We start from the raw sequence: 27,917 nt of genomic DNA, 5'->3' as shown, positions 1-27,917 counted from the left end.
ATCCTAAGAAACTCTTTTGAAACCTTCTCTACACTTCTTCAACCCCCACCTCCTCCTCCTACTTCCACCCTTCTCCCTGATGATTTCGCTAACGTCTTTGACAAGAAGGTAAACGACATCAGATCCTCCTTTTCTCACCACCCAGTTAGTGCTGCTTGCACTATCCCACCCTCTGCACCCTCCCCCACCTCGCTCCCCTCTCCCCCAACAAGGTTCTAAACCTCATCACATCCAGTCACACCACCACATGCTCCCTTGACCTCTGGTCCCCTCTCCTCTTCTTCAGTCTATAGCACCTGAACTCCTTCCTTATCTAACCCACCTCATCAACACCTCCCTCCAGGCAGGATGCTTTCCATCTGCCTTCAAGACTGCTAGAGTCACCCCCCTTCTCAAGAAACCATCACTTAACCCCTCTGACGTCAAAAACTACAGACCAGTTTCCCTTCTACCCTTTGCATCCAAAACTTTCAAACGTGCTGTCTTTAACCAACTTTCTTTGTACCTCCACCAGAACAACCTCCTGGACCCCAACCAGTCTGGGTTCAGGGTGGGTCACTTGACAGAGACGGCCCTCTTTGCAGTGACAGAATCGCTGCGCTCTGCGAGAGCAAACTCTCTCTCCTCTGTCCTGATACTCTTGGACCTGTCAGCTGCGTTTGACACAATGCACCACTAGATCCTCCTCTCTACCCTCGAGGGGCTGGGTGTCACAGGCTCTGCACTCCCAATGTTTGCAACCTACCTGACGGGTCGCTCCTACCAGGTGACATGGAGGGGATCTGTGTCGGAGCTTCGCAGACTGACTACAGGCGTTCCACAGGGTTCGGTTCTGGGTCCTCTCCTATTCTCCCTGTACATGACATCCCTGGGTTCTGTTATTCCCTCGCATGACTTCTCTTACCATTGTTATGCCGATGACAACCGGCTGATCTTGTCCTTTCCTCCCTCTGACACACAAGTAGAGACACGCATTGCTGTGTGCTTGACTGACATCTCGGAGTGGATGGCGACACACCACCTGAAGCTCAATCTGGACAAGACAGAGCTGATGTTCCTCCCGGGGAAAGGTTGCCCGCACCGAGACTTGGCCATCACCATTGAAAACGCCGTGGTGACAACAACTCTGATTGTGAGGAATCTGGGTGTGATCCTGGACGACCAACTGTCGTTTGCTGAAAACATTGCATTGGTTGCTCGCTCCTACAGATTTCTCCTCTATAACATCAGGAGGATTCGCCCATTCCTCACTGACGAGATGGCACAGGTGCTCATCCAGGCTCTGGTCATCTCCTGGCTGGACTACGGTAACTCCCACCTTGCCATCATACCTCTGGAGCTTGTTCAGAAAGCTGCAGCTCGTCTGGTGTTCAACCGCCCTAAGTTCTCCCACACAACTCCCCTTCTCATGTCTCTACACTGGCTCCCAGTAGCTGCTCGCATCCAGTTTAAGACTCTGGTGCTAGCCTACAGGGCAGTGAAAGGAACAGCTCCTTCCTATCTCCAGGCCATGGTCAAGCCCTACACCCCTGCCCAGCCACTTCGCTTTGCTGCCTCGGGACACCTGGTTGCACCGTCGCTCAGAGGCCCTTGCTGCCAATCGACCCGGTCACAGCTCTTTTCTGTCCTGGCCCCACAGTGATGGAATGAACTCCGCACTGATGTCAAGACAGCGGAGCCGCTGCCCATCTTTTGGCGCAGGTTGAAAACTCACCTCTTTAAGAACTACTACCCTGTTACTTGTTCTTAGCACTTATTGTATTCACTCATTAAAAAAAAATATCTTTCTTGAACTTTTACCTTAGCACTGGTTTTGCTCTTAGATGCTTGTTTAGATGCACTTATGACCTCTGATGACTAGTAGTTCTCCTGATTTCCTACGTTAAATGCACTTATTGTAAGTCGCTTTGGATAAAAGCGTCGGCTAAATGACTGTAATATAATGTATGTAATGTAACATCATACAAGCACTCTGTTTCAACTATCTGTAAATCAGCATCGGCATGAGAGAGTGCAACAGCTGCATCATTGTATGTTTCATGGAACCTTGCTAAAGCTAAGAAGCCATTCACTGATGCTGAATTGATTAAAACGTGTGCAACTGATATGGTTGGTGAAGTTTTAAGTCATGATGAGAAAAACAAGACAACGGTTGTGGAGCTATTAAAACAGATGCCATTGTTGGCCAACACGACAACAAGAAGAGTAGAACTTTTAGCAGGGGAGTGTTTTTCCTATCTACTCACCGATTTGAAGAAAGCAGAAACCATATCACTAGCCATAGACTCGTACTGTGACTAAACCAATATGGAACACCTATCTGTGTTTGCCTAATTTTTTGATGGGTAGACCTTTCGGGAAGAGCTACTTTGTTTGCTTCCCCTGTCTGGGCGCACAACTGGGGAAATCATCTTTAATGAATTACCACAGTTCTTTGAGAAAAATGGCTTGGATGTGAGCAAATTGTGTCACCGACGGGGCTCCATCAATGGTGGGACAACACAAGGGCTTGGTAAGCAGGTTTGCTGCTGTTAACCCAGCACTCTTAGCATTGACTTGCATTATTCACAAATCAATGTTGCGCGCTAAACTGTGTGGGGAAATGATAGAGGCGATGGATACTTTGACGAGACTAGTAAACTTCATTTGCGAGAGTTCTGGCCTCCATGTCAGTGGAACACAAGGAACTTTTGCCGCATAATGATGTTTGCTGGCTGAACAAAGGCCGGGTTGGACAGGGTGTGCGACCTGCACGATGAGCTTGTGTCATTTTTATCTGGACTGCGGAGCCAAAAAGCCCAAGAATATCAGAGGTTTTTAAGTGATAATAAGGTGATGGCATATGTTATTTTTTGGGTGACATCATGTCTCATCTAAATCACCTAAATTTGCAATTGCAAGGCAAGCACCACACTGTTGCAGACATGTACGAGGTGGTCAAAGCTTTCCAGTCAAAGCTGAACCTTTTGGAGAGAGACATATCTAAATCACCTAAATTTGCAATTGCAAGGGAAGAACCACACTGTTGCAGACATGTACGAGGTGGTCAAAGCTTTCCAGTCAAAGCTGAACCTATTGGAGAGAGACATTCATGGGAGAAAGTCACACTTTCCATGTTTGTGGGACCATTATGAGAAGAACAACATGTGGGAGGATTCAGCGAAGGATTTCATGACGAGCCTGGCAGAAAACTTCAAGCAAAGATTTGAAAGCTCCCCTAAACTCTCAGGTGACATCCTCCTCTTCCTGAGAAAGCCGTTTTTCATTTTAGCTGACAGCCAGTGGACTGCAGAGGCCAAAAGGCTGGTACCTCCCATAGATGAGGCAACTCTTCAGATGGAGGTCTTGGAGATGGGAACATCTGATTTGCTCAAAGCACAACACAAGGACTTTGGGGTGAGTGACTTGTGGATCAACATGGTTCCCCAAGCTCAATTCAAAAACATGAGGGCTATTGCAATGTTCCTGCTCATAATACACCCTACACGTACTTAAGTGAGTCATCGTTTTCTTCAGTGAACTCGGTCAAGAACCAGGAAAGAAACAGACTCTCCAATGCACATCTTGGCCATTGCCTCAGGCTTGCCACAACAGAATACAGGCCTGACATCAGAAGGATTGCCTCATCCGGTTACTCTCACTTCTCTCACTGGTTGGTGAATGAACATCCATTTATTTTTGTCCATTTGTCCATAATTAAATGGTTGATTCTGGACTTATTTTGTTTCAAGAGTACATTTTTATTCTTGTGTGACCCTCAACACAGGCTTTGAGAAGTACATTATTACTACTACCACCACTACTACTACTACTTCTACTAATAATAATAGCCTGGCGGCCTGTTCAGGGTGTCTCCCCGCCTGCCGCTCAATGACTGCTGGGATAGGCTTCAGCATCCCCGCGACCCTGAGAGCAGGATTAGATAATGGATGGATGGATGGATAATAATAATAATAGTAACAAGACTGCAGACTTAGATCTTGACACTGACACCGTAATCAAAGAGCTAGACCAAGATAGGACATAGAAGTACCAAGGTGTGAATGAAGGAGATGGCATACAACACTCAACCATGAAGGAGAAGATCCGGAAAGAGTACCACAGGAGAGTACATATGACCATGGAGAAGATGCACCACCCGAAAGCTGTACCTACCAAAAGCTTTAGGAAGACGAGGCCTAGTCCAACTCGAACTGACCCTCAAGACTACCACTATTGGGCTGGATGCATACCTGACAAAAACAGATGACCCACTCCTCCGGATAGTAAAATATCAGATCTACCCCATCAGTAAAGAAGCTGCACAATTCAAGAAATAGCTTGATATCCCAGAAACCCCACCAACAAATGAGGCAACTACCATCTACACCAAATGAGTGAAGCAGAACGCAAAACACCATGGCCAGCGGCAACTGCAAAAAACCTGGGAGGGCAAAGCAATGCATGGGAAGTATCCAAAAAGAATGAAAGACACAGACATGGACCAACAGAAGACACACCAGTGGCTGAGGAGCACCAGACTGAAGCAGAGATGGAGGGCCTGCTAATCGATGCACAAGACCAAGAGTCTGGCAACCAGATCCTATCACCATTGCATCATTAAAGATGGAACAAGACCCAAAATGCAGAATCTGTGGAATGTACGAAGAAACCATTGACCACATTGTCTCAGACTGCCCGGAACTGGCAAAGACTGATTACATTTACAGGCACAACAAGGCAGCAGCATACCTGCACTGGAAGATCTGCAGGAGTTACAAGATGAAGACAACTGAGAATTGGTATGAACATCAGCCAAAAACGGTCACTGAAAACAGTGATGCCACCATCCTCTGGGACATGCCCATCCACACTGACAGAGAGATAAAATCCAACAAGCCTGACATCGTTATCAAGTATAGGAAGGAAAAGAGGCACATGCTCATCAACATGGCAATACCATCCGAAAAAAAACACCTCAGTAAAAGTCACAGAGAAGCTGACCACGTACAGAGACCTGGAGATTGAAATCAACAGGATGTGGGGTATGAAGACCGAAACAACGCCAGTGGTCATCGGAGCTCTAGGACTCATGAAGAAGGGAATGGGAAAGTTCACCAACCATATCCCAGGCAACATCAAAATCTGTGCAGTCCAGAAGATTGCCCTACTCGGAACAGCCCACATCTTACGAGTATTGTCAATCAAGTGATATCTGCCCTATAGTGCCTCAGATCCATAGTTTGGACCTGGCTCTACAGGATGTAAAACAAGAAACATGAAAGAATTAATAATAATAATAATAATAATAATAATCGTAATAGCAGCAACAACAGCATCTGCACATAAAACAACTTTTGCTGGCACAACGGGAGAAAAAAAAAACGTGGACATTTTGGCCCTTGGCTTGGGGAAAACTAACTAGGGAACCCTGATCTAAGGACAGGATGTTGTGTTGCTGTAAAGCCCACTGAGACAAATTTGTGATTTGTGATAATGGGCTATACAAATAAAATTGACTTGACTTGTTTCTATATAAGTATTGAACGGTGGAGTAAAATATCTGAAAGACTATTGCAAGCCTCCCCTTTAGCTGTTGTTTGTCTCCTGCAAGTAAGTGGACACGTGCTTAGTAAAGGAACAAACAAATAAGTAACCAGGCATTTTGGATTACACTCCACTGCTGAGTCTGGTGAGATCGGTTTCATTTTAGCAGCACTTCAGCAGCAAAATCATCATCAGCGTAATCAGACATGCCTTCATTTTGTTTAATTTACAAATGTGGTAATAATAGCGATAAATATAAACACTTATCATTTTGTCATGTTCCAAAAATCATTAGGCACCAAATAGAACAAGCCGAAGAACTGTCAACTGAGTGACGTAGGCTATGACTTGCTGCTATCAGTCCAGATGGCCTAACCGAAAAAAATTTGAAAAATGATCGTGTTTGCAGTGAGCACTTTTTGAGTGGAGCAGCTGCACAGCCGTGGGATAGATGCAATACTAACTGGGTACCGAGCTTAAAACTTGGACATGACAAATTTGAAACCCAGAACGAAAAAAGAGATGAAATGCAGGTGTGACGTGATAGAGCAACTGAAAAACGAAAGTGGGCTGCTGAGAAAGAAAATGTGGAAAGAGAGGAAGCAATGGCTTCAAAACTAAGTGAAACAAGCTTTCCAATTAGAGACATCTTTAAGCAGGATGATATTTTGTGATTTTTTTTTTTGGGATATTTTGCATTGTGGGCAAATCCAAGAGGTTCCGGCATTGCTTGGCAAGTTTTTGTAACCCAAACAGCTAAGATGGAAATATATTCCATGTTGACAAAATTGATTGTGGCATTACAACAGTTTCTCATTGATGGGCATTTTTCCACAAATACAAATCTTTTCTAAATTCACTGCCTTTGCTGCATAACTTTCATTTGTTGATTTTCGCTTAGTTGTCCTTTTCTTTTGCTTAAATTCAGGAAGTTTTCTGCAGTGTGGGCAGTACCATGTCTTTGAAACTTTCCATATGAAAAGGCAAGAGAGGTGAAACTTGAAACAGGGCAAGATTCATTTTTACAACAAACCATTTCTTCAGATGTATTTTGATTGCAATAACAATATCCATCTACGTCTCTGTTCCCCTCTGTTTTCAAATTTTGTTTCCTTGTGTACCATCTTCCAAGTATTTACGGTAAAACACAGATCCTCCAAAATAAGGATAACTTTGGTACACAGTCATCCCAAAGATTTTGATCTGGCATTATTCTCTCATTAACTAAACCTGTAATGTTTTCATGGAAGGCACAGACAACAAAGTCACAATATGAACGACTGACTGCATGAAGTTGCTGCTGAACCTGACAATAATAGCTGTGATTCCGTTTCAATACATATTTTGAGCTAACCCTTTCCAAACATGAAGATTTCTTTTGAATGTATGATTCAAAATCTATGCCCTCAATACAAAAAGGACATTTCACCTCCCCACATCCCTCACCACATCAGTCACAGGAACAAAGGAAGTCTGAAGACTCTTGCAGCCAGCTCTTTGATGCCCAGTTAATGGTAGTCTCGGTGTGGGATATTAAGCTTGTCAGTCTGATGACTTTTTCTTTTAGTCTTAAGATGGCAGGCTTTAAATAAAGCAACAGGGCAGAGTCATTTTGGTCATCTGAACACAGGGTTCAGTAATGCCATTCACAAAGTGTGTTATCTGGAGTATTAAGTCTATTCAGTTGTTACAAGCAAAATTGCAATAAAACACAAAAATAACAAAATAGAAAGATGAGTAGAAATCAAATAAACTTTTTTTTAATCTGTTTTGCTTTTGTTTTTGTTTGTTCCTCATCTCCTGGGAAGATGTTAGAGCGACCTCTTCAAAAGAGTTCGGTTTTTATTTGAAATAAAAAAGATGTGCTCCAGCCCTTCAACCTTTGATTGTTATGCTTATGACAAAAGCTTCAACTGAATTTGGGTTGCAGCCTTCATTCTGTATGCATCACATGCAAACATCCGTGATGGTGCTTTCATTTAATCATCATTATAATTCTTCTCTTATCAGTGCACAGCGTTTGACAGCATGTTGACAGGGACACACGGCTAAGAATAGATACTGAGGAGCAATTGAGCAGGAATTCAATGGTCAAGAAGTGACATGTGAAAGTGCGAGCATTCACACAGTTGTCCTGCACTGAGATGGAAAACTGTGATCCATGTCTCAGCTGTAACAGCAAAGTCACTCTGTGGTGGGTCCATCTGCTGACGCCAGTAATGTACACATGGCAAAGTGCACAAGAATGCAAGGACACAAAATGATGAGTTCTTTGAGGTCCTTCCTGCTGTGCACTGACCTTCTCTGTGTTATTATATCCATCCATCCATCCATCCATCCATCCATTATCCAAACCGCTTATCCTGCTCAGAGCTGCGGGGATGCTGGAGCCTATCCCAGCAGTCATTGGATGGAAGGTGGGGAGACACCCTGGACAGGCTGCCAGTCCATCACAGGGCCGACACACACACACACACACACACACACACACACACACACACACACACACACACACACACACACACACACACACACGCATTCACACCTACAATTTAGTATGGCCGATTCACCTGACCTACATGTCTTTGGACTCTGAGAGGAAACCAGAGCACCTGGAGGAAATAATAATAATAATAATAATAATAATAACATGTGTACTTATACTGTACATGTGTATCAACACTCTCAACAGAAGAAGTCCCACAGTCACTTCCATTACTTTGCTGACATAACTTCAAAATGTTGCATGGTGATTGTATGTCTCAAGCTTTTCTTCTACATTCACATATGCTATCAAAAATGGTTAATTTGTTTATCAAATCTTTTAAAAAAAAGGCTCTGTAGAGGCAACTCACCTTAAAAGTGACATTGTTTATTTTTTTCTATTAATTCATTAAGCTCTGGACAGTGTACAACAAATTAAGACCTCTGGTGCTTCAATACGCCACTTAGTACCACTGCTATCACCTCATTTGGTGTGTGGTGACAAGCATATGGGCAGTTGTGTCTCAATACCAGTGAACTAGATGTGATGCTTTATCCACGCAAAGGAAACGATGCTCGCTTTAAGGCATGATAAAAATAAATGTGAGGTTGTTGTTTTATTTTTCCTGACCAATGGTTCACACATATTTTGTTGCAACCTCTACCACCAACAAGCCAAAAATTTGCTCTGCAAGAAGTCTGTGGAGAAAAAAAAAACCTGGTGTTAATTTCTGTCATGCCTCCTAGGTGAGTTTCATTTCCTGTGTGCAAGGACACGACCATGTCTCGTATGGCTGTGCGTGTCGCACCAGACCACTTGAGATGATAGAAGTGGAATTAAGTGATGTATAGAAGCACCAGGGGTCTTAATTTGTTGTTTACACACTTCAGATCTCAATAAATTAATAGAAAATGACACTCGTCACTTTAAATCACTCCGCTCTCTTTGCCTACCATATTTCCCAGCCAGGCATAGTGTGACACCAACTGTTTACCTGTGTCAGATGTAACTATTCCCGAGTAGGTCCTGGGGCAGCCAGAAGGTGTCAAGTTGTGAAGCGAAACGTTGTCTTTCCATCTTTAATGTATGAATTTTCCCCTCCTCCACACTCCAGCTTCCAGGTCAGTCAATGACAGAATGAAGACTGGAGTGTATGTGTACAGTGTTGTGTGGACATTTACAACGTGTGTGTGTGTGTGTGTGCGCGCTACTTGACACTCTCAGATATGGCTTAATAAGAGGCCCATGGGCTCTTACTTGTTCGGTAATCTAAGTTTTCATGCCAGTGTTTCTGTGTGTATGTTTGTATTTGCATGGGTGTGTTTGTGTTTAAAGCTATTTCGCATCCATATTTGCATAAAACACAGGGAGAGTGGGGTAAGATGAGCCATTTTTTACTTCAAATTTCCTTAAGAAAAATAAAATATGAGAGGTAAATCAAGTACATCTCCCCATATTTCAGGATGTTTTCTTTCAATTGAAATTTTAAAACTGCATCTGCACAAAAAAAGGTATGAAAATATGACTTCTTGAAAAAAAGTGGTCCTCTGGCTCAGCTTGCCCCAGGTTAGGGGTAAGTTGAGCCATGCAGGGGTAAATATGACTTTTTCAGGTAAAAATCTGGGCACAATTACAAATAATATATTTTTAAATCAAATACAACTGAACTCAAATGTTCGTTTCTTGTTTTTAAAACGGATTCATTGAACAAGTTTATTTTTAACAATACAAAACCAATCAACATTTTGAAAGTGCTAACATTTCAAATACTAACGCTGCTGATCCATCCATCACTTTAAAAAAAAAAAGCCTGCACAGTGGACCAGTTGTTGGCGCTGTTGCCTCACAGCAAGAAGGTCCTGGGTTCAAACCCCAGGCCATCCCAGATCCTTTCTGTGTAGAGTTTGCATGTTTTCCCAGTGCCTCCGTGGGTTTCCTCCGGTGGCTCCAATTTCCTCCCACCATCAAAAGACATGCATGTTATGGTTAATACTCCTGTCTGTGCTCCTGAACAAGGCAAGGGAAATAAGAACTGCAGTTGGTCCCCGGGCACGGCAGCTGCCCACTGCTGCTATACAATACTACTACTACTATGACTACTACTTTCGGCTGCTCCCATTTGGGGTCGCCACAGCAGATCATCCATTTACATTCTTCCTGTCCTCTGCATCTTCCTCTGTCACACCAGCCACCTGCATGTCCTCCCTCACCACATCCATAAATCTCTTCTTTGGCCTCCCTCTTTTCCTCTTCCCTGGCAGCTCCATATTCAGCATCCTTCTCCCAATATACCCAGCATATCTCCACACGTGTCCAAGCCATTTCAATCTAGCCTCTCTTGCTTTGTCTCCAAACCGTCCAACCTGAGCGGTCCCTCTAGTATAATCGTTCCTAATCCTGTCCTTCTTTGTCTCTCCCAATGAAAATCTTAGCATTTTCAACTTTTCGTCAGTGCCACTGTCTCCAAACCATATAACATACATGGTCTCATAACCATCTTGTAAACCTTCCCTTTAACTCTTGCTGGTACCCCTCTGTTGCAAATCACTGCTGACACTCTTCTCCACCCACTCCACCCTGCATGCACTCTCTTCTTCACCTCTCTTCTGCACTCCCCATTACTTTGGACAGTTGACCCCAAGTATTTAAACTCATACACCTTTGTCACCTCTACTCCTTGCATCCTCACATTCCACTGTCCTCCCTCTCATTCATGCATAGGTATTCCATCTTGCTCCTACTGACTTTCATTCCTCTTCTTTCCAGTGCATACCTCCACCTCTCCTCAAACTCTCCTCAACCTGCACCCTACTCTCACTACAGATCACAGTGTCATACACAAACATCATAGTCCACGGAGACTCCTGCCTGATCTCGTCCGTCAACCTGTCCATCACCATTGCAAACAAGAAAGGTTTTCAGAGCCGATCCTTGATTGTAATCCCACCTCCACCTTGAACCCGTCTGCCATTCCAACCGCACACCTCATCATTGTCACACTTCCCTCATACATATCTTGCACTACTCTTACATACTTCTCTGCAACTCCCGACTTCCTCATACAATACCACACCTCCTCTTTCGGCACCCTGTCATATGATTTCTCTAAATCCACAAAGACACAATGTAACTCCTTCTGGCCTCTATATTTCTCAATCAGCATTCTCAAAGCAAACATCACATCTGTGGTGCTCTTTCGTGGTATGAAACCATACTGCTGCTCACTAATCGTCACCTCTCTTAACCTAGCTTCTATTACTCTTTCCCATATCTTCATGCTGTGGCTGATCAACTTTATACCTCTGTGCTTAGTGCAGTTCTGCACATTGCCCTTGTTCTTGAAAATAAGTACCAGTATGCTTCTTCTCCACTCCTCAGGCATCCTCCCACTTTCTAAGATTGTGTTAAACAATCTAGTTAAAAACTCCTCTGTCATGTCTCCTAAACATCTCCATGCCTCCATAGTTATGTCATCAGGACCAACAGCCTTTCCACTCTTCATCCTCTTCATAGCTGCCCTCACTTCCTCCTTGCTAATCCGCTTCACATCCCGATTCACTATCCCCACATCATCCAACGTTCTCTCCCTCATTTTCGTCATTCATTAGCCCCTCAAAGTACTCCTTCCACCTTCTCAGCACACTACTCGCTTGTCAGCACATTTCCATTGCTATCCTTGATCGCCCTAACCTGCTGCACATCCTTCCCAACTCGGTCCCTCTCTCTAGCCATTCGGTACAAGTCCTTTTCTCCTTCCTTAATGTCTAACCTGTCATACAACTCACCATACGCCTTTGCCTTTGCCTTTGCCACCTCTCTCTTCGCTTTATGCTGCATCTGCTTGTACTCTTGTCTACTTTCTTCATCTCTCTGTCTATCCCACTTCTTCTTTGCCAACCTCTTCTTCCATATACTTTCCTCCTACTTCTTCATTCCACCACCAAGTCTCCTTGTCTTCCTTCCACTTTCCACATGACACACCAAGTACCTTCCTAGCTGTCCTCCTCACTATTTCTTCAGTGCTTGCCCAGCCATTGGGCAACTCTTCACTACCACCCAGTGCCTGCCTTAACTCCTCCCTGACCTCCTCACACCAGTCTTCCTTCTTCAATTTCCACCATTTGATCTTTGACGCTGCCTTCACTCGCTTCCTCTTCTTGGTCTCCAAAGTCATCCTACAGACCACCATCCGATGCTGCCTAGCTACATTCTCCCGTCACCACCTTGCAGTCTCCAATCCCTTTCAGATTGTGCCTTCTACATAAGATATAGTCCACCTGTGTGCACTTTCCTCCACTCTTATACGACACCCTGTGTTCCTCCCTCTTCTTAAAATATGTATTCACCACAGCCATTTCCATCCTTTTCGCCAGTATGGGTGGCGGTCGTTGGTAAGCCAGCCCTCGACTGATCCGGTATGGAAATCTTATTCATGAGCTGCATATTTGATTTGGCAAAGATTTTATGCCAAATGTCCTTGCTGACGCAACCCTACCCAATTATACGGGCTTGGGACCGGCACTAAGAATGCACTGGCTTGTGCATCCTCAGTAGCTGGGTTCCACTGCTGCTATACAATAGGTTGGGTTAAATGCAGGGAACGTATTCATTCTTAGAATACAATTCGTTATGTTAAATAAAGTGGCTTTCATTTCATCACTAAAGAAAAAAAAATCAAAAGTCACATCTGTTGAAGAAAGAAGTAAATTATTATACCCTCCTTTCAGTTTTTCTGTATCATTTCAGTATTCTTATTTTGTAAACAGACCGTCAATTCCTGAGTTGAAGTGAAAACAAATAAGTCACATCACTGGCCTATCTTTTGGGCGACCACAACAAAAGAAATCAGATGAGTCTTGCTCACCTCCGGTGTGACTAGGCCTACTCAACTTTACACTTATCGCTTTTGCAGGAAAAGAAAAGGGTTGCTCCCTCCTTGCAGTGCCCCCAGCTTTGCAAGATTGAGGTGGCTTCTTAAGCACATCCCTTCATTGGGAACACTCCTCATCCCTTCCTTGAATGTAAAGGTGGGTTTTTCCTTGCCAGTGGTCCCGTGAATTCTTCCGAGGAATTTCCCCCCAACTTCATCTCCCTCAAGATTTTCTACCAATCTTACATAATGGCAGTTCTTACTTTTACTTGCAAAGTCACCATCACAAAGTCCCCAATTGACAGGTCAGTGTTCTCTTGTCCTCAGGACTGATAATCAGAGGTGTGATATAGCGGGATGGGGACATCACTCTCAGAGCAACTGTACTTTGATTTTCTTCTTGATGTTTTGTTTATTTTTCTCCTTTTTCCTTATTTCTTCATTCATTCTTCTGCTGCTTATTCTTTCTCTCTTCATAAGCCTTTTCTATGGCCTGCTTTCATGTGTCTCTGTTAGGAGACACGTGAAAGCCTTCCGAAGAATGTGGCCTCCGGTTTACGGCAGGAAAGATGATTGTGTGTCCTGAAATTTTTAAACCAGTCTAGCCCTAAAAGAGTGTACAATTGGTAATTTGATCATTTATCTAATTTAAGCATTCAAGAAAAATGCATTGTATTATCAACAACATTAGCCTATATGAGGAAGCCTTGACTGACCTTCTGAATCATTTGCTCTCCTACACATTCTACCTGTTAGCCCTTCCGCTTTCTAATTATTAAGGAAAAAGTGTTTTGTTTTGTTTTTTTGTGCCAGTTCAAATGCCAACTCACAACATTTCTTCTGTGTAAGACCATGGAACTGGTCTGCCAGCTGTTTAACTTGGTCAGCAAGCTCCCTCTCTAATTCTTCTGGAAATATCTTCTTGGCCTTTGCTGTTCCACTGTACCCTGTCCTCCTCACCTCTACGTTCTGATGAATCCTCTCAGGGTTGACCCATCAATCTTCCTCTCTCGCTACAATCCTGATTGATTTCTCACCATTTACCTAACTTACTGCACTCTCAATTTCAAGGGGTGTTGAGCCCCTATTTGTCTTAATTTTATGAATGTGATATATATATGTGTGTGTGTGTGTGTGTGTGTGTGTGTGTGTGTGTGTGTGTGTATATATATATATATATATACACACACACACACATATATACACACACACACGAATATATATATATATACACTACCGTTCAAAAGTTTGGGATCACCCAAACAATTTCGTGTTTTCCATGAAAAGTCACACTTATTCACCACCATATGTTGTGAAATGAATAGAAAATAGAGTCAAGACATTGACAAGGTTAGAAATAATGATTTGTATTTGAAATAAGATTTTTTTTACATCAAACTTTGCTTTCGTCAAAGAATCCTCCATTTGCAGCAATTACAGCATTGCAGACCTTTGGCATTCTAGCTGTTAATTTGTTGAGGTAATCTGGAGAAATTGCACCCCACGCTTCCAGAAGCAGCTCCCACAAGTTGGATTGGTTGGATGGGCACTTCTTTGAGCAGATTGAGTTTCTGGAGCATCACATTTGTGGGGTCAATTAAACGCTCAAAATGGCCAGAAAAAGAGAACTTTCATCTGAAACTCGACAGTCTATTCTTGTTCTTAGAAATGAAGGCTATTCCATGCGAGAAATTGCTAAGAAATTGAAGATTTCCTACACCGGTGTGTACTACTCCCTTCAGAGGACAGCACAAACAGGCTCTAACAGGTACTATTTAATGAAGATGCCAGTTGGGGACCTGTGAGGCATCTGTTTCTCAAACTAGAGACTCTAATGTACTTATCTTCTTGCTCAGTTGTGCAACGCGGCCTCCCACTTCTTTTTCTACTCTGGTTAGAGCCTGTTTGTGCTGTCCTCTGAAGGGAGTAGTACACACCGGTGTAGGAAATCTTCAATTTCTTAGCAATTTCTCGCATGGAATAGCCTTCATTTCTAAGAACAAGAATAGACTGTCGAGTTTCAGATGAAAGTTCTCTTTTTCTGGCCATTTTGAGCGTTTAATTGACCCCACAAATGTGATGCTCCAGAAACTCAATCTGCTCAAAGAAGTGCCCATCCAACCAATCCAACTTGTGGGAGCTGCTTCTGGAAGCGTGGGGTGCAATTTCTCCAGATTACCTCAACAAATTAACAGCTAGAATGCCAAAGGTCTGCAATGCTGTAATTGCTGCAAATGGAGGATTCTTTGACGAAAGCAAAGTTTGATGTAAAAAAAATCTTATTTCAAATACAAATCATTATTTCTAACCTTGTCAATGTCTTGACTCTATTTTCTATTCATTTCACAACATATGGTGGTGAATAAGTGTGACTTTTCATGGAAAACACAAAATTGTTTGGGTGATCCCAAACTTTTGAACGGTAGTGTATATATATATATATATATATATATATATATATATATATATATACTATAGCATTTTTTTCCGAAACTGTCAATGGTGTTGTGAGTGCTCGACTAATGAGGAGCGGAATATCAATACGGATACAGGAAAAAATATTTGAATACATGGCAGTACAGGCCTGTTCCATGTGTCTCGCACTCATCAGCTGCTAAATCCATGTTGATATATGTATATATATAGTTGTGCAGCGATAATTTAAAGCAGTATTGCTGATATCAAAATAAATGTAACTTCAATACATTAATGATGGGGTAAGTTGAACCTCTGGCTCGGTTTACCTCAGGGCCCTTGGCTCATTTTACCCCAAAGCCACTATTATGAAAAGATAGCCTCACACAGTGATTCAAAGATAACATTTTGCTAATTAATTCACGTTTTAATACTTTTGTAATTCAACAACATATGTTTATCAAATATTGCTAACTTTGCATTGGCACAAGAGTCATTATACCAGATAGGTAAAAAAAATTACTTTTAACTCCAAAAAAATAGTTTTCCCAGCAAAAAAAAAAAATAGTGCTTCCCACTTTCCCCGTGTTCTTCCATCCATCACACCCAGGGATTAAGGGTGTGATCTAAAATTAAGGGTTCTTCCTAAATGTGTGGTCACATGACAAAAACTGTGTACAGTTGCCCAGATATAGCAGATGGGTCAACTTACTTATCCTGCCCCACTTTCCCCTATTATTGAGTTGCTGGACTCAAAAGATATAAAAGCATAATAGTATTTGTCGAAAGTTAAGCCAAATGGTCCCTATATATGAAGTGTATGAATTAATGTGAATTTGTGTCTCCATCTTGCATAACAAAAGGGAATTGTCCCTATGAAAGCTTCAGTTAAAAAAGGAATAACAGGGAAAAAAAACAAAAAAGCCAACAAAAAGGCACGAATGGCAATTTCAGTGGCTTTTTTTTACCACTTTTATTTAGCACTATTCAGCCCGTGATATAACCTAATATGTTCTTGCTGTGAACTTCTCAGATAGCTATCATCTGGTATAAGTATACGGTCTTCTCTGCAATACCTAATTTTATACCTAGTAGTATTTGCATTGATCTTATGATTAGCTATTGTCAAATATTTGTGCATGGGACTGATAGCAATGTTTGAACAGATAGATTTGTTTGCACTCCCTCAAATCAGTTGCAAAAATCCATCCATCATCCATCCAGCATCACTTTTTTAAAGAATATATTTGAACATCAGGACTTTCTACTGCTCAGCATCAAAAAGCTGTGTTGACAGTGTTACTATTGACAAACAGATCCAGGTCTTTCCTAACCAGAAACCCTGGATAACAAGCAAAGTTCAGACACTTCTCAGAGACTGCAGCACTACCTTCAGGTCAGGTGATAGGGCCCAGTACAGCAGTGCTAGAGCCGACTTAAGGAGAGGCATCAAAATCGCCAAGGAGGCCTATAAGAGAAAAATTGAGGACCATCTCACAGACAATGACTCACGGCGTGTGTGGCAGGGAATACAGCACATCACAAACTACAAGGGCAGCAACTCTGTGACTGAACAAATGTAAAGTGCAAAAACACACAAAACCCATAAAAAATCCCAGTCATACGTTATCAGCTCATAGATGGTCAACAGCCATCCAATTGGGACACCCATATATAGAATATAATAGATCTTACAGACTGTGAGTAGAAAACAGATGGAGGTGTTTACTACCGATTCCACTGAGTATCTTGCTTTGTTTTGACCTACATCTCCCAAGAGGCTTCCTCCCTACGGCAGCGTGAATTCACATTTGCGGCAGCCTCACCCAGTACCTGTGTGGGAAGATGGTGGCACGAACTTGCGTTTGTGGCAGCCTCACCCAGTACCATCTATGCGGTGTCTTTGTCCACGTCTGTCCATGTCCGTCCACATCTTCCTTTGATGGCTGGGAGAGCTTGGTCTGCTGCGTCCTGTGGGCCCAGGGACAATGGCCCTGCCCAGAGCTGTGCCCAAAGAGGAAACACCGAGGGCAGTCTGACAGGATGCGGAAGCAGAGCAGGCTAAGCTAACTGGACTGGCAGTTCCGATAACACTGAGGCCACTGGTGACGGCCTCACCTAGCATTGGCTGTGTTTTTGGTGTTGTCGTGTAGAATGCTGGGAGGTGTGTCAAAAGTGTCTGGCTGGGAGAGCATTGGGTCGGCTGGGGGAGTCTCGTCTTCAGCGTCTGGTGGGCCCAGGGACGACCACGGGCCTGCCTGGAGCATGCTAGCCGGTAGTTCCGAAAGTCATCCTGTTGTTGGTTCTCTTGGACAGTGATTTTTCTTTTCTTTCTTTTTTTGTTGTTGTTGTAGTTTGATATGTGTTGTAGTTTTTAGATATGTGTTTTTGTCTTTGTGTTGCACAGCTGTGGGCTGGGTGAAACAATATCACAAGTACATAAAATGACAAAGTGTTCTTGGTTCCTGATACCATGGCACTTTCCCTTGTAGTAGTTTTATTCTGCCCACATAGTACTTTTTGTCTTTGTGTTGCACTGCTGTGAGCTGGGGAAAACGATATCGCAAGTACATGAAATGAAATGACAAATAAAGAGTTCCTGATTCCTGATACCTTGGCACTTTCCTTTGTTGCAGTTTTATTCTGCCCACATAGTATTGTTTTAGTCTTTGCCAGTAGAAAGGATGTCATGCAACCTGCTTGTTGATGGTTATATACCTGCAGTTGACTTATGTGATGCAGGCCTGAACTCAAGCAAATTGAAGATTTTTTTTTTCCTAAATGATGCTGAAGAACAGGTGGCCAGCAAATAAAGAGCTCCTCAGTCAAGGTCGAACACATAGTTCAGTGTTTATTTTGTCAATCCTGAGGTTCCGCAATGCTGAGACTGGTTGTGATCCAGTGGGTTAACTGTAGAGAGACACCATAGGAACCACATGGGTGTTAATTTAATGAGGGTTGAAATTAATTACTTTGATAGTGAACCTATACTGTAGCCTTCAAAGACAATCAAGTCATTACAACCACACAACACACTACATAAAAAATGTGAATGTAAAAGCAATCACTCATCAACCAAAGTGTACTACCATACCATTTACGAGCAAATGCATTCATCATGTTGCTGTCAAAAAAGTTCAACAATAACAATTGCCTTTTTACCATCACAACATCTGTATTGAATTTTCACAATTACAGTTATGTGATTATGCACATGGTCATGCTATGAGCACCAAGCAAGCTGTCAAAAAGTTCATTCGTCCTCACGGTGTTTGGAGATATACGAAAAACTCGGCAATTGTGGGGGTTTTTTTTCTGGAATATAACAACATACAAAATTAACTCTGCTCGCTACAAGAGGTATAGAATAGAATAGAAAACACTATTTGTCATTGTACATACATACAACAAAATTAATTCTCTGCATTTAACCCATCCTAGCTGTGTAGGGCAGCCGCCGTGCAGCACCCAGGGACCACTTCCAGTTATTTCTTCCTATTGCCTTGGTCGGGGCACAGACAGGAGCATCAACCCTAACATACATTTCTTTGATGAGATCCTATCTCTGTGTTTTTTCTGTCTGTTTATCTCATGTTCCATAATCTGCCAGTCTAATATTAATCATATATCAATGGTCAACAGTCAGTCTGTTGTATGTTTGTTGACAATAACATTCAGAAAATAAGTTCCACAATACACGTGATACAGGTTATCAGAAATAAATGAAGTTTGCTTATACATTTGGGGTTCATGCAGTGTGGTGTTATTAGGCAAGAAAGTCAGAGAAGATTAGCTTGTCAAAGGCAGTGATAGAGGTAAGAAGATTTTGTGTGTATGTGTGCAGGTGTGTGTGTGTATGCATGTTTGTTTATGTGCATTCCACTTTCAGCCGTGCTTGTTTCCCTTGTCTGCATATTGTGGTGTGTTTCTGTGGGCGTGCTTTTGTGGTGCGTATATTCCCGCATGCTTGTTGCCTTTATCTGCGTCGGTGTGGCAGCTTTACTTTGTCATCATCACCCTCAGCTTTACCTGTACCTTGCAGCCCTGTCACCTCGCGCTAACCTGTATGCAGTACCTGTGTGGAGACTGCAGCACACTGGAGTACCAGCAGACCAGTCATCTCACCGCAGAACCTCTGCCTCCAACACCAGTACAAACCAACCTTGAGCATCTTCTACTGCGGGGGGAGCGTCGTCAAAACAAACACCAACAAACAACGAGCATACCTGGAACCTTAAACCATCCCTCTCAGCTGGGTCCACATCAGCTTTGAAGAAATGACACTTGGTGCCTTTATCCTTAGCATAAGCAGTGGCAGCAGCTAGGCCACAGTAAGCATCTTGAACAGCTTGGGTGGCTTGGGCAGTAGCATAGTTAATAAGTGAGCGAGTGTAATTTGGTCTGCCAGTCTCAGGGGAAAACACACGATGGAGTTCTGTTACACTCTCTGACAGGCCTTATGCATGTTTCATCTGCTGCTCTTACAACAGAAGCCCCCTTTGTTATCTAATCCAGTCCTCGCCTCTCCAGCCTGAGAGGATAACTTGCCTGCCACAAGACTGTTCTTTACAGTCCGTCTACCAACAACCAAATCAGTTTGTACTGTGTCAGCCCAACATCTGAGGAGTAGAGGCAAGACCAGGCTAGGCCCATAGTGTCTACGGGACTTGTCAACTAATCTTTTAATCCATCTACGAGTTGACAGAGGGTTCACCTCGACACCTGGTTGCAGAGGAATTGAGAGGGCTGGATGAGATCCACCGAGGATTGTGATGGATCTTACTTTGTGCCTCCGCTAATTCAGCTCTAAACCTCAACTTCCTGCATTTAGGTTGGTAGCAGCGCTTACAACTGCAGATTTAACAGAACTGTATCTCTTGCGGCATCCACAGAAACCAAGGAGCTTCTAATAGTCGGGCTTTGGCGGCTGGTCAAAAGTTGAAAAAGCTAGTCCGGATCATGAGTGAGACACTTCGACCACCGTCACTCCAGGTGAGCGTCCCAAATGATGTGCTGGGGCCCTCAGATGGTGGCAACAATGTGGTGTCTGATTGTTCGGCGCGGTCCAGCTCGTCCACACCGACGCTCAGACGTAAACGCTTCAAAATGCGCCGTATGAGGAAAGTGCCGAGTGAGAGGGAGAAAGAAAGAGGGGGGTTGACCGACAGCCATCTGCCTCCCCGATCCAGGTCAGGCTCCAAGGAGTACTTGCAGCTGCCCTCCATTGAGATCACGCCATCAAGCGATGAAGATGCGCCCTCCTCCTGGTCCAACTGCTCCACACCCAGCGCCTCGCCACGACGCAAGCGTTTCCTGTTGAGGAAGTGGCTGAGGGTCCGAGAGAGGAAGGAGCAAGTCAGTGAAAGCAGGTTGGTATTGGCCCACCCTACTCACCTTTCCCCTAGCTCCCTGTCTTACTCCCTTCTTCCTTTAATACCTCCATGCTGCTTTCAGGCTTCTGCTACCTGCACTAATGTGTTGTATCACTAACTCACACAGATTGGATTTGCTGCCATTTCAACTAGAGCATTTTAAAAGAGTGAATTTATAGGATTGTTAAGATGGTGCAGTTTCTTTTAATCTGTGAAATGTTTATCTAAACAGCTGACATTTGTGATATTTAGTATTGTTTTTTTTTCATTAATTGTGAAATATTGATGGCATGCAAACTTCCAATTTGGTAATTGGTATGCCTTCACAAAGGACAAAAACGGATGTGTCATAAAACCATTGTTTGAATTCTAAACTCCAATAATTAAAATGTAATTTAATTAGAATAAAACACTGTATATTTCTCTTCTTCCAGTTTCATTGAATACAAGTGATTTGGTTTTCTTGCATGTTAGACTGCTTTTGCAGCCCCATGATGATTCCTTATAAATCCATTTGCACATTGTTAGGGACCTAATTTGTAGTGCTTCGTAGAGCCTTTTTTGTTACGCAGGAAAATCTTTGTTTAATTCTCCTTTTAAGCGACTGTGTGTATCAGGGATTAAATGAAGCAAGTTTGTTAGTTTACCTGGGAGTTTGAAGCTATGGTTAAGGGCTTCTTTTAGTTTTCCACTTGAAAGATAAGCTAAATTTAGGACCTATTGGAACTGCAGTCTAATTAGTTGTGAATGAGCCACCCACAGCAAGTTTCCACTGAAGAAGCCCATGAACCACGGACAGCATTAATACTTCACTGTTTTCTAGTTATTCATTTATACATTTATGAATAGTTATCACAAATTTCATTTTACTCCTTTGGGTACAACAGTGTCTCTATTTTATGTCTGCAACATAAGCTCAGTTATTCTTGGTAAGAATAACAGTTTTGATAATTGATTAACTAATTATATTTGCCAGTTGTTTTCATTGCTTTATCTTAGAAGGCGTGGTAGAAGTGGCAGCAGATAGCCAGGAGTACTTTCATATCTGTGTAGACGTGTCATCTCTCTCTGAATGAAGACACCTTCCCTCCATAGGCATGCATATGCATAACCCTGTCAGCTTACTGAGGCGAGAGACATATCATCATATCATCATTCAGCTCAGGGCACTATGGCCACAGCATATCTCCCGGGCCAATCCCACAAACATTCTGCAATTTGATGACAGCATAAGACATGAGAAACTTTGTCACTGTACATACAATGACATTCATTCTCTGCATTCAACCCGTCCTCTATACACATTAGAAACAGTGGGCAGCCGTCTAGTCTGCTCACTTTTTTCTTATGGGTGCATTTAAAAAATGTAGTCATCCAATTGTATGGGATTGAGCTAAATAATCCAGATCTGGCTCTTATCGTCACTAGATCAATTAATAATGAAACAAAACAAGCAGTTTTCATCATGAGTGAGTAAATAGAAACCAGCCAGACATTTTCTATCCATACAGCACTGCTGCTCACATCTGCTCATACCGCTCACACCTGCTCATTATGGCTATTCCCAACAAGCCTTACTAAATGAAAAGCACACTGAGAGTACTGTCTTTTAAATGATTAAACCTTAATCTAAATGTGATGCTTGTGAGCCATGTGACTGTAAATGGTGTATGGACTGCATTTATAAAGCGCTTTTCTAGTCTACCGACCACTCAGCGCTTTACGGTGGATGCCTCACATTCACACACACACATTCATACACTGATGGTGGAGGCTGCCATGCAAGGTGCCAACCTTCATCAGGAGCAGTTAAGGGTTAAATGTCTTGCTCAAGAACACTTTGACATGCTCTCTGGAGGAGCTGGGATCAAACCAGGAACCTTCTGATTCCTGAGCCATGATGCCCTGACACTCAGACCTACAATATCTTTTGATTTAGTGGTGAAACATGACTATATATTGCCACTGAAGAAGGAATCATTTGGACATGAAAACACAGTGTTTTTACAATGAGTATGCCTTATTCTAATATGAAGTCAGTGTTGTCATTGCAATGTGTTTATGAAATACAATCCCCCAATTGGTCATTTATGCTAGTGTCATATCTTCTCCTTTAGAGGACACTTCCCAGCAACCCTTGGGTTTTCACCACCACCGCCACCCTCCATAAAGTGCATTGATTGCTATTTTATGTGAGGGAATGAATTTACAAGTTTATGTAATATGGTGATTGCATGGTCAAAAATGCCTGTGCTTAGTTTGATGTGCCATAACCAATAATGATAAGTTCTTGCTTGGTTACTATGCCATTAACAACAAAAAACATTATCTTGCTGCCTGTTGCCAGTTGGAATAAGTGTAAATCATCTACTAAGCCACTATAAAATGATTTCATCGTATGTCTTACTTTAGTTTAACTGTGCAGTACAAGTGGAGTCAATCGTTTGTACTATAACTACAGCAACATACAGTTGAATTGTTTTTTTATACATACCTTTATTAGATAGTGGTAATGGAGGCAGACAGGAAATGGAGAGAGAGGGGAGAGGGGGAAAGATATGCAACAGAGGTCACCGGCTGGATTCGAATCGGTGATGGTTGCAGCCACGTGGTATGTTCTGTAACCATTCAGCTGTAACCAGAGGTGCCCCAGGGTTAAAAGTTTAACTAGAGTCTTCCATGCAACTTACTACATCACTTGATCAGTCAGGTTTTGTACCGCCATAAGCCCAACTTAGGGCAGGCTGTAATTGGCTGGTCAATGTACACACATGGCGTACTGCATTAATAGCTAAACAAGTCAGTTGAGTTTGTCGAGGCCCTGGGCCATTTTGAACAGAGCTGATGTACAGTTCACATCCAGGGCTTGTCAGAAATGCTGTAAGTATCCAAATGCATTGTTGTTAAGAAAATGTATTGAGTTTTGTTTGCAGGACTGATTTGTTCATTTTACGATGCCATGTACTGAGTAAAGATAGAGCCGAGGTTCTTACCCACACAGTTGATTTGATGTAGTCCAGATGTACTATTTACCTTGAATTTGGTCGACTTTTAAAACAAGCACATTGTATATTTTGTGAAATACTTTTAAGATTATAATTTTCTATTTGGCTTGTATTCCTCCCTTGAGATATAATTGGATACACATTTCTGCGTACATTAATTCTTACAAGCTTTGCTTAGATCTTTTACAACTAAGTTGAAACCAGACATTTCTTGTGACAGCAGATGAGAGAAAACGCCTTGTGGAAAATGTTAAACTTTTATGCCTTTCACACATGTAGTCTTTCCTTGAAATGTCCATAGACGCTTCCTGCATGGGGTCATGTGTGAATGGGGCAGGAATCAATATTAAGGGAAATCTGTGCCACCAATTTTCCACCTCAAGACCATGTATCATTCCAGGGAAAATGCCGGTAAGGCTGTGTTGTGAATAAGAGCGGTAACATTACAGGCAAGTGCACGTAAAGGGTTACGTCGGTCTGACAAAAGATGATTTCATGTGGAGCGAGCGAACCAATCACAAGACTCCGCTGATGACGCATTTGAATCCGTGACGGTTGTTGCCTTGCCTCGCGGGTGATTTGATAACTGCAATACAAGTTCGTTTTTTTTTGTTTTGTTTTTTCAAGAACGGCTGGAAACTGGACAGATTCAGAAATAAGGGAGCTCCTCTTGGTCCATGCAGAGGATGAAATCAATAGATACCAGACAAAACAAGCTCCTTGCCCGCCATGATGCTGAAAATAATAAGAGACATCTTCCGCTGCATTGGTTACACGTACATCCGTCCTTGTCCCATCTTCATCTTCTTCTGTTGAATTTTAGGGTGGTTGGCATCCATAAGTGTTGCATTTCCACCATCGGCAGGATTGTTCCTTGTCCCATCTATTCCAGCCAAAGAAGGTTGGATCAGTTCATCTGGATAAAATATTTTTTGACAGATACGTTTCATCACTAAACTAAGTGACATTTTCAGTCTAAAAGGACTGCAGGTATCCTCACCCTTATAAACAACAGTACAATACAGTTGCATAACAACTGAAACCAATGACCAGTTTCATATGCAAATATGGGTGTGACCATTAACTAGAGTTTCAAAGACCATGTGTACTATTCACAGAGTATTTGGGAATGTTTGCTATCACAACATTGTAAGATGGTGACAGATGTACTCTAAGCCCTCCCCCCCGCCCCTTCGTTCAGGGATGGTCGTTCCCTCTTCACATAGATGGCCTCTTTGACTCCCCGTTCAAACCATCGTTCCTCCCTATCAAGGATGTGCACAACCGCATTCCTGAACGAGTGGCCACTGACCTGTAGATGGGTGTAGACCGGGGGTCTTGGGCTGACGTGTTAGCTCTCCTGTGTTGTGCCATTCTCTTGGCCAGCATCTGTTTAGTTTCCCCAATGTATAAGTCACAGCAATCCTCCTGGTACTTAACTGCATACACTATGTATACATTTGGGAAACTAAACAGACACTGGCCAAAAGAATGGCACAACACAGGAGAGCCAACACATCAGGCCACAATTCCACAGTTTACACCCTACAGGCCAGTGGCCACTCTTTCAGGGATGAGGATGTGTACATCCTTGATAAGTAAGAATGATGGTTTGAATGGGGGGTCAAAGAGGCCATCTATGTGAAGAGGGAACGACCATCCCTGAACCGGGGGGGGGGGGGGTCTAAGACTACATCTGTCACCTTCTTACAATGCTGTGATTGCAACATTCCCTAGTCCTCTGTGAATAGTACATGCGGCCTTTGAAGCTTTAGTTAATGGTCACACCGATATTTGCATATGAAACTGGTCGTTGGTTTCGGTCGTCATACAACTGTATTGTTCTGTATCGTTTATAAGGGGTGGGGATACCTGCAGTCAGTTTAGACTGAAGATGTCACTTAGTTGAGTGATGAACCGTATCTGTCAATAAATGTTGTATCCAGATGAACTGATTCAACCTTCTTTGATTTGGATACCTGGATTATTGAGCATGCATCAAGACATCTATTCCAGCATTGCCATGGCATATGTAAAAAGGCGCAAGATGGAAATGTTCCTGAATGTAGCTGTATGTGTTAATAATGAAAATCACTAGCGATGCCTGAAAGATTATCCCAGTAATTTACCAGGAACTATGTGTGAATGGCACTTTTGAGGATTCAGAGGATCCATGATTACTTTGATAAAGCAGCGGTGTTAAAATGAATAACCAGTTGAGTTAGTGCAGCACTGTTGAAGTCCTAATGACTGTTCAGGCACAATGAATTATTTTGAAAACAAGATATGTAGTTATAGATAGATTCAAGATTATTTTTCCCAGGGGAAATTTGTCTTGGACATAAAGGCTGCCACATAAAAATACTGTGGTGAGCCGGCGTGGAAGAATGAAAGATAGAGATATTTTTATCGCAAATCTCATGTCTTACACACCGCACAACTCTGAGAGTGTGGTTTAATTGTAACACACCACCAGAACCGAATGAAACTGATGGGAAAGGAGAGGCACGGATTCAGTTGAATGGCAAGCTCCTGTGTCCCATACACTGCACGACCCCAGGAGTGCTCCTTTACTCTGCCCCTCCCCAATGGTTGCCGAACAATTGTTCCCCCCAACGAGGTCATTACAAACATAAGTCTTAATCATGGTCCCTCAGTCTGTCAGTAAAATGGTTGTCTACCCAGTCTGAGTCGAACCCTCACACAAACAACACAACAATAATTTGAACACAAATGTTAACAGTCCCAGAATCTCATGCATAGCTGCCTTTTTTGTTTTTTTGCATTACATAACAGATTGCATAACAGAATCCCAGCGCATAACTGCCGATAGTCCAGCGACCACCCTCCCCGGTCACTACATAGCCCCCACCTGAGGAGTCAGTTTTCCTTGACAACCCCATCACCCAAGACATAATCTCCCATATGTCCAGGGTGCCACCGCTGGTGAACAGACTGCCCAAAGCACTGTGTGTCATAGGCACTCTTCTGCCGCACTCCGGAGCTGGCCCAAGCCTGGTGGTTGCAGGAGTTGCAGCAGTGCATGTGCAGCTCCACATCTCATCGAAAGCCAGGCCAGTAGAACTACCCCTGGAGGCAGTGGAGGGTCTTGGCGCTCCCGTAGTGCCCCGCCCCCACCAAGCCATGGACCATCTGGAGAACCTGGGGATGGCGCACACAGGGCACCAATAGCTGCTACAGGCCACCCCCTTGTCCCGGAGCTTGCCATCTCCGGTAAACCAACCCATCGTGGAGTTCAAATTTGCCCCACTGTGAGTGGTAGGCCTTTACCGCGGGGCCCAGTGCTGACACCTCTGTCCATTTGGGGTGCCGCCCTGTCCATTCGGGGGGGTGAAGGGCCATGTCTGCCTCTTGCTCCTGCCTCAATTGCTGCGTGGTCAATGGGAAAAAACTCTCCTCAAATATAATCCCTTGGTGCGACCTAGGCAGCCAACCAGTGTGCAACTGTCTTGAAGGAGGGCTGGAGATTGGCATGACGGTCCTTTCACTAGACCACTCCGATGTCATTTCCCGTTGGCTGGGTGGCTCTGGCCTTCGGTGCTGGTGCTGGGCAGTTACAGGCTAAGTAACGAGGCTCGTCACACCGGTAGCAGCGGTCAGTCTGCCGGGATGGACATTGCGTGGATATTGGAGGCCGTCACAGAGACCGCTGTGGTGGAAGCCGGACCTGGTAGACCTTGTCTGCATCCTCCTCCTCATGGTCAGGCCCCTGACATATGGTCAGAGTGCAGAGGTCTTCTACTGGGGAGGTAGCGTGGTTAGTACTACCTTGACCCATTCAGCTTCGCTGAGAGCCCCGCTGAGGGATTGGGGCATGGCGAGGCTAACAAGTTGGTGCAGACATTCCGGCGTGATCCCCCACAGGAAAGCGTGCAGGGCCAGCTCCTCTTTTAATGGCTGTGCTGAACTGCGGGTAAACAGCCAGGTGGATGACAGTCTCCTCGTTACTCCATTCGTTACGCCATGCCGCCAATTGTACTTGCAAGAGGTATGGCTCTAGCAGTGTCGTCCCACTGTACTTGGGCAGCTTGGCTGGTGTTCTAGGTGCCATATCTCTGCTGTTCACTAGGAAGTGATCGGCGGCGGCAGGCAGCGTGCAGTCCCTGTCACTGGTCCTCCGGATCTCCAGGGCCGATCAGTAGCGATGTGTGGCGTTTTGTCTCCGGCGCTGGTCCTCCTGGCCTCCAAGGGGTGACCGACGGTGGTGGGATGCATTCGCTCCC

General features: G+C 43.5%; 1 protein-coding gene across 3 annotated transcripts in view; it reads left to right on the top strand.

The window, feature by feature from the left end:
* The first annotated feature begins 20,255 nt into the window (after positions 1-20,255).
* The window catches only part of gramd1bb (GRAM domain containing 1Bb), a 140,896-nt gene continuing 133,234 nt past the window's right edge, over positions 20,256-27,917 (top strand). For all 3 annotated transcript variants that reach the window (XM_056283005.1, XM_056283004.1, XM_056283006.1), the window contains exon 1: positions 20,256-20,665. In XM_056283005.1, the coding sequence (XP_056138980.1) occupies positions 20,256-20,665 (410 nt within the window). The remainder of the gene's footprint in view (positions 20,666-27,917) is intronic.

The sequence above is a fragment of the Lampris incognitus genome, chromosome 7 (assembly GCF_029633865.1).
Source record: "Lampris incognitus isolate fLamInc1 chromosome 7, fLamInc1.hap2, whole genome shotgun sequence".
NCBI classification, from domain to species: domain Eukaryota; kingdom Metazoa; phylum Chordata; class Actinopteri; order Lampriformes; family Lampridae; genus Lampris; species Lampris incognitus.
The sequence above is the reverse complement of the archived record's forward strand: the minus strand, read 5'-3'. Positions and strand labels throughout refer to the sequence as shown.